Here is an 8,642-nt window from a genome sequence, read left to right as displayed (position 1 = left end):
AACATTCAAAAACAAACTAAACAAAAAAATAACATCTTTCCATTTTTTTGTAAATGCATTCTCCTCGAATGCAAACATGGTAGATCAAAGAATAAAACACGTATGCTCCTTACTTCTTTTTTACATATTAGATTGAAGATTTTAATATCTACGAACACGCACAGCGCAAAGATCTATATTTCTCTGAAAACTGCACGCAAATCGGTTAAGGCGTTTAGAAGGAGTACGGTGACATCACACGTACAGAGGAATTATATATACAAAGATATTATCATACCATAATAGTTTTGTACGTACGTTCATGCAAAAAATAAATAGTTACGTTAACGTAAAAGTTTTAAAGGTTGACACTTATTTTCGCCACGTGTACCTACCTATTTTGAAAAAAAAGTAAGCCTAGGCAATTTTCTCGTAATTGAGTAGGTGAAATATTGTATTTATGTAGGTACTTTATACACTATGTAACTCTCACCTAGAATTAACATACGTGTTGAGTATTGAATTATAATTAACTGTTAATACGGGTTGTGGTTCCGTGGATAGCATCGCGGACTTCGGATCAGGACGTCCGTGGTTCGAGCTCCACTTTACCATAACTTGTTTTCCACGTTCTAAAATTAAAAAAACAAAAAAATGCCCTAAAATTAAAATACTGTTGTAAATTAAAAGAACTCAAATATTTCTTACAAAGAACTTCTTCTTTGGCAAGGATTTTTTCGGATACATACGCATTGCTAAACATTCCGCATATATGTTGTTTTTTGCAACACAGCTGAAACGTTAATATTTAGTTATTTTTCTAAAAAAAAGGATTTTTAAAATTATTTTATCTTAATGTTTCTTAGGTTTTAATATTATTTGTTTTTGTTGCAGCCAACGAATCGGCGTTCCGCGGGTCCGCCCGTGGAGGAGCGCGCGGGAGGTGGGGCCGGCAGCCCCTCCCCGCGGGTGCCTCCCTGCTCCCCGCCCTCGCCTCCTTCCCTGCGCCGCATGCCGCCATGCTTCGCCAGCCGGCGCCTGCTGGAAGACACTCTCGAGAAAGGAGGTAATCTGGATACTGATTTCTTGAGTCCTTACCTAACCTTACCTCACCCCTTTCGTTCCATCCTAACCTAACCTGACCATTTCTAACCCACCACAACCCAACCCAACACTTTCTAGCCTTACCTATTTGACCAATCGTTCTGTAGTAAATACAGTATTTTTGTATCGCAATTAATGAAAAAAGCATTTGAATACCATCAAAAACCTACCTGATTTCACAAAATTTAACATAACCATACATGCAATACACATTTTGTGTACATAGAAATGTCCAATCAATTTAATAATATTTATGAATATAATCTTACTTAACTATACTAACTAACTATATTAATTATAATCTTATTTTATGAAAGCACCTAGGGAGAAACGTTAATATTTTTTTCTTGCCATTTAAACTGCTTCTTTACATCTTACTTTCAGCTTAAAATAGATCTTTGGCAATTGAACAAGTTCCTGTCTTTTAAATCTCACTATTTTGTCACTTCAATAGTTACCCACGATGTTAAGTTCCCCTTTTACAGATATTTGGCCTCCACCGTCAAGTTTACATATCATCACTTCTTGTGCCAAATCGAAAGCTCTCGTAATACTACACATAATATTATTATTTATATATATTATTTGTATGTATTTAGAAATATTAACCATACAACCTTGGCCTCTTTATTAAAATTTGTGTCTTTAAGACACAGATTATTTTAATAATACTTAAATAATTTTTCAATTATGGTCAATTTTTAAAGCCTCGTTTGAATGATCCATCGTTTCAACGGCGCTTATACTAGTATTTAAAACTTTAGAATCATTCTACACTTTGCTTATCTCTCTGAACTGTTTTAATTTAAAACGGTTTATTTTAAATAAATGTTAAATATGCATTAATCTCAAACTTTTTTCCCTTAAGAAACTTCAAACTTATGTATCGTTCTCGACTAACTCTCTCTCTAATCCGTATTTCATGTCTGTGGATGGTGATCACGCTCGACTCCAGGCATGGCTCATTTGTGGATAGTCTGTCTCGATCTTTTCTATAGGCAATTGTCAGTGACAGTCCTGACAATTCAGTAACCAAGCCGCTCCATCTTTTCGGTTGACGTCTACGCGACCTTGTCCCTTCGATACTTCCCAGGAGGATAGGTTTCTCCAAAGTATCAGGGTTCCCTCTGGAGTATGACCAAATAACTGCGGGATTCTTTTCTCACACATGGATGTTAGTCTTTCCCTTATGTCTAGTTCCTGGAGTATAGATATATTTGTACATCTGGCTGTCCACGGGATCCGCAGCATTTGCCGCAAACTCCACATTTCGAAAGCTACGTTTTTTATTTTTTCAGATTCTCTCAGTGTCTAACACTCCACGCCATACATGAACACTGAAAAAACCAAGGTCTTCACCCGTCTCTTTTTAGTGATAAGGGTTATACTGAGATTCTTTCAAATCTTCACCCGCCGACTCATAGCACTTTCGGCAATACCAACACGTCGCTGTATTTCACCTTCACACCCACCACCATCGTTGATGAAAGAACCCTACTAAATGAAGTTTTTTTTTTTCAAAAATATTTACAAAATAGTCTTAAATTAAAGTCCTGCTGAGTTGCATACATACAACTCGTCAGCAGGTTCTTATAAATTGCATCGATTATTCACACTTAACCTACATTAACAAAAATTTTTACTAAAAAACATTACATACTACATTATCAAAAATTAATAACTATCACTAATACAAAATACTTTTTTCTATTAACCATAATTTGAGCAAACGTCTCACTCCTGTATTGAACTCAGTATTTTTAATATGGATTAGTAACATGTTAAATATTTTAGGCATACTGTATTGCAGTATCCTTTTGCAATATTTATTGCAATATCTAGGAACAGCTAGCCCTTCCATACTAGTAAACCTGGTGTTGTAATCATGTACCAACTTGTGTTCATACTCGGAGTGCGACGCATGCATGTCGACTCTTTCTAAGTTATGCCATGAAGATAACCGTGCTACTGTATCAGCTTGACTAACTAGCATTATAATAATTAACTTTTTTACATTCTTAAATATATTAAACATTAGTATTTAAACTATTCTATAGTATTTAATATCGATTTTGAAGCATTTTTTAATTGTTTATTTCCATAATATATTCCCTCAGTGCCAATGTATTTTTCTACGCGGATACACATTTTATATTCCGGGGGGAAACGCAACTGAAGTTTCCTTCATTTTATCCTTTTTGTTGAAGATAAAAGTGATTTATGTCCTGTTTGTCGAAAGTTCACGTGCTCAGACCTGTTGACAGTAAAAATCTCAGTTTCTTTCGAACTCCTCTGGTTATTTATGATTATTTCCTTTATCTTTTTATCTGACATGATGCAGCGATTTTCTTTGAACACACCTATAAAAATGTCAGTAAATTACAAAATAGATATGAACCGAAGACATTTATATCAAATCGGAGTTCGTACCTTAATATACTATTATACTTAGCGAGTCAGGAAGTAAGAAACTTACATACTACGCCTTACATAATAATTGTAAGAGAATCGCCGATGTTTGCTAATAAAGAAAAAAAACTTACTAACCTCTAAGCTGAAACATTTTTTTTAAAAGCTAAAAATATTGTTTTTAAAACTACAAATATTAAGGCGAAAATTGTTATTTTTCGATCTTATCTCGAGGTTGTTTTTTTCTTTAGTTGTGTTTTTTTTAATAGTTCCTATACATAAAAAAAAAGTATCGCATTTTATTATATTATATAAATGGACTAAATGAGTTCGTGAGTAAATAATGTTAAATAATGTCCCACCGTTTGCGTTTGTTTGTAATGCAGGTCCAGATAATCAAAATTATCGTGATAATTTATTTATTTTTTTATTTATCAAAAATATACAAAAATTAACATATAAATTATCAAGTCCTACTGAACTGCATAAAATGCAGTTCGTCAGCAGGTGCTTCTAGTTAAGTTCTAATATATATATACAGAAGCTTATCTCTTAAATTCTATAAACATATAAAAACTTTTATTACTATGGAAAAAAAGAAAAATATGATATTTTGCTACTTAACAAACGATTATATAAATTAAACAAAGTTAAAAACTTGTATTTCTTTGACATTCACTCTCATTTACTTATTGTAAATAAGATGACTCATGTTATCAATTCTCCACGTTGATTTGGAATCTTCCATCAATTTTCTTTTTCAAAATTGGCTCTCTTACATGCGAATTTTCTCCTGAATCATTATTAAACACATCATATGCTATAGTTAAATACATGTGTAGTCTCGTATGGATCATCCATCTTACTGAAAGGGCTACTGGACGTAATCTTAAAGCCTACACACATAAGCCTATAATTTGTTTGTGTGTTTAAGCAGAATAAATCGAATTCTAGGATACTTAGGGCGAAATTCCCAAAGGTCTAAGTCTTGATTACCTTGGGAAAAGATTTAAGATAGAAAGAAAATGTTTGGTGAATTGTTTAGAAAAACTTTGTTTCAAGATAACCTTCACATTGACCTCTATCATTTAAGCAATTGTACCTTTAAATACATGTGGACGTAAATATATTTTTTATTCTATTTTCTAAGATTTTAGTTTAAAATTTATTAGAAATCATTTTTTTTATTAAGATGTGTTGTACTGTTAACTGTTTGGATTTTGAATTTGTGGAATGGCGTGATTAAATTATTAATCAATAATTATTATATTGTTTAGTCAACTCACGTATTTATTTTTAAATTAAATACATAAAAAAATGTGTTGAAATGTGAAAAAATATTTAGTAGATTGTACACCGGGTCGTGGTCCCGTGGACGGACACGTCTCACTGACTGATGAATCAAAGGTACAAAGTTCGAACCCCACTATTTCACAACTTGGTTCCTATTTTCTAAAAGATGTATTTTAAAAATCTTTGATATGTTGTGTCTTTATTATACGTTATTATCTATATTATTATGTGTATTACGTTAAAAGCAGTATTATTTATTCCTTATTAATTAAATAAACGATTGAAAGGTAATTTAAATTCGCCAGCATTATTGAGCTGTATATCTGTAATAATAACTTCCAGGTAAATTAGATTTGAACAGCTGTAAACTGTGTTCATTAGTGCAAAGTACTTCATAACTCTGAACACCTCTTCAATTTTCTCCCCTAGAACATGAGACTTCTGTTTGGGTAACACTTCCTGCAATAATAAGTTCTTAACGACACTACAAAAAATAAAAAAGACGTCTTAATTGTAATTATTAACTAATTTGAGAAATGCATTTAAATTAAAATCATTTTGTAGCTAAGAATCTTACTGGAAGTTATTGCGCAATGCATTTAAATTCCCTTTTATGGTTTATTTTTCCATTACAAATCCAGTAAGGGTATTCAACTCGTAATATTAAAACAATCTTAAACAAATGTATGTAGGTGCAGAAGTACAGTGTGGTATGTCTAAATTGGCCATTTTGCAGGACAGCAAAAAAACAGTATTAATGCTCGTTAACTTAATGTATATTACTTTTTATCGCAGTACTTTTTGTGATATTTACTTATTTGACGGTTAAAATATGGGGAGAACACTAGCATCATAATTGTTCCACTGTTCTTTTCGATATTTTGCTAAATTTTATTGATTTCAAAGATAACTCAAGTTTGTGGTATATCTCCCTCAAAAAAACGTTGAGATACATGAGTGTAAGTACTCGTAAGAAAGAGAAAAAAACATGTGGTTTTAAACTGCATTCATAAGTCAAAACAGACAAATTTAGACTAACAGCAGTGTACTTATTTACCCATTTACTTTACTGGGGGTGTGATATAGTTCTATAATCTATTTTGAAAAATGATTTTCTGATAAAGCTTAAAATAGATTGAATTTTTGGTAATATTCATTGCCCTTTTCCCCTTGTCTGATCGGAACGAAAACTGCAGTTCTGTGTATGCAATAGAACTAGAATCTTGGACGAGCGTTTTTTATATATTTTTTTTATTTAATATAATATAAAGTTACAACATGTTAACAAAAAGAAATACATAATAAAGCAAAAGCACAAAAACAAAAAAACGAAACGAAATACCACACAAAAAAAAAGCAACCTCTTGTGCTTGCTGTGGGATTACAATATTCATAATTTAAATATATTTCAAAAAATAAATGATGCTATATAAAATATAATTGTATAATTGTAACACGCATATACACACATATACACGCACACTCAATCACACGTACATACACACTCACCACATACATACTATAACATGATGAAGAAAATTATGAAATAAGGTTTTCAAGTTACTTAACAAAAGAATTTCAAGTACTGTGAAAACACATTGATAGAAAAAAAAAACATAATTCCTTAGTTTTTGACTCGATGACTACTCTCAGGAAATAAACATGAAAAAGAATATCGACTGAAGATTAAAAACAGTGAGGCTAACATTAGTCTCTGGACTGGATCTGAATAGTAAAGACCTGAAGTAAGACTGATCAGATGATGTATATCATCTGATCAGTCTTACTTCTGTCTTATTTATTTTTCCTCGTCTATTTTCTCCTTCCATATAAAATTTTATAATACAAATCTGATAATAATTTGTGAAAATGATAAACGTAATAATTTTGATCAATTTTGATGACCTATCGGTATGAACCCAACAACACGCGCTTCTTCAAGGTTTTTACAGTTAAAGAATTTAAACTGAAATGAATTTGAAGAAAAAAATTGTCAACTGAAAAGTAGGCGGCAACTTTCTGAGTAAGATATTCACAAATATGTAACTAAAAGAATGATTAATTACCTACAAAAACCTAATTATTTTACTATTTCGTAAAGCTATTTATCATCTACTCAACTCTATGATTAATAGACCTCGTTGAAAATCGTGAACTTTTCGAAATCCTCCGCGAACCAGTAAACTATAGAAATTAAGGTTTGTAACTTTTGTTACATTGTCGTGTACCCTATGTTAACATTGTATAAGCGGCTCGCCAGGCAATATAATGTTTCACCTCCGTAAGAACATATCACTTTATTGCGACCCCGACGCCTTCCGACATTGTCCGGAAACTCTGAAGCCTTTCTGGCCCAAACTAAAACCACCCAAGACATTTTTAAAATACACAAAATTATTTTTCTGTAAAAATTATTTAAGGGTAATTTTTCCTCTTAATTTTAAAATCAATAAATTATTTTTAGCATGGATAGCTTTGTAAACCGATCATTTTGCCTTTACGTAAAATATAATGAGGATGCGCTATTATTGTTTTTCCCACTTATGTTTACCCTTATCTGCCACGAGGGAAGGAAAATATAAGTAGCGTTAGAATATTTTATTCTGACTATTTAAAAACTCATATTTTATGAAATGAATCGGCTATTATAAAAAATATACGGTTAAACTATCCTCCTCTTTTTTCTTACCCAAACCCAGAATATTAATTTTATACTTTTTCTAAAACCCTAATTATTTATTATGAAGGAAGGAATGGTAAATGATTTATTATTTCAAATAAACAATTGTGTTGTTTATTTGATTTAATTTTTCGTGGTTCTTTTAGATATTATTGATATTGTCAAGCAAGTGCATTAAAAAAAGCTTTTTAACGCTTTTTATTTTTAACAAGAAATATAAGTAAAACGATTACCTTTATTATCTTTTATGATCAAGGATGTTAAAATCGACATGTCGCAACGCCGACGCGTCGTTAAGATTATAACTCTGCAAATAGAATTCCAGTAATCGTAAATGTATCTAGTTATATTCAATTTCTAAACCAAATTCTTGCCTTTTTTCATCTTTATGCCAAATTGAGCCGCGTGCTTTGAATAGTAAAATTATTCCTTCGAAAGGTCGATGAACTATCGACTGAACTAACTTTGAACTTTCAAAGAATGCTGAAAGTAAAATCAGAATTTATATTCCCTCTTTTATCGAATATAAATGAGATTGCGTTGATTTTTTAGATCAAGTCATGATTTTCCAAAAGTGAATTGGGTTATTTGTAAATCTTTTCCAATGATACGATATAAAAATGAACCATGGTTGTTGAAATGTAATAGATAAAAGCTGTATATAATAATAAAAATACATGTTTCCGTGTATAGGTAATATCGTCAACTTTTTCAATTTAATATGAATTTAGGTTATTTGCCTTGTTGTATAGCAATTAGTTTATGAACACCATTGCATGAGGTTCTGTGATCTATTTTCGATTTAATCTAGAGGAAATGTCTACATTAATAAATCATTTTATTATTTTCACATATCAACATTTATATAGACGAAATTACTGTACATTGTTTTTGGTAACGATTGTAATAAAATATATTGTTGTTATTGAAACCTTTCTAGAAAATGTATTTATAGAAGTCACGATAAGCATTTTTAAAATTTAAATTCCAAAATTTCGTAGTTTTTGTCGTCTTTCATAAGTTAAGTTATAAAAATTTACATTTTTGACCATATGGTTTTACAATACAATTATTAAAATATTTATATGTTATTTTAGTCCCAATTAGGTGTGATCGCGCGTTAAAATATCTGTGGAACCTGACGTAGTGCATAATAATATACACTGTGTATTTTACA

The 8,642-nt window shown here is 31.1% G+C and overlaps 1 protein-coding gene across 1 annotated transcript in view; it reads left to right on the top strand.

Annotated features, from left to right (window-relative positions):
* The first annotated feature begins 869 nt into the window (after positions 1 to 869).
* RapGAP1 (Rap GTPase activating protein 1) overlaps positions 870 to 8,642 on the top strand; it is a 74,059-nt gene continuing 66,286 nt past the window's right edge. Inside the window, exon 1 of the mRNA XM_088240135.1 lies at positions 870 to 1,045. Within this exon, the coding sequence (XP_088096261.1) occupies positions 991 to 1,045 (55 nt within the window). The 5' untranslated portion in view covers positions 870 to 990. The remainder of the gene's footprint in view (positions 1,046 to 8,642) is intronic.

This window comes from Micrasema longulum, unplaced genomic scaffold (assembly GCF_059751315.1).
Source record: "Micrasema longulum isolate JH-2025_06_02 unplaced genomic scaffold, ASM5975131v1 h1tg002355l, whole genome shotgun sequence".
NCBI lineage: Eukaryota > Metazoa > Arthropoda > Insecta > Trichoptera > Brachycentridae > Micrasema > Micrasema longulum.
Note: the sequence above shows the minus strand (reverse complement) of the source record. Positions and strands in the feature narration are given on the sequence as shown.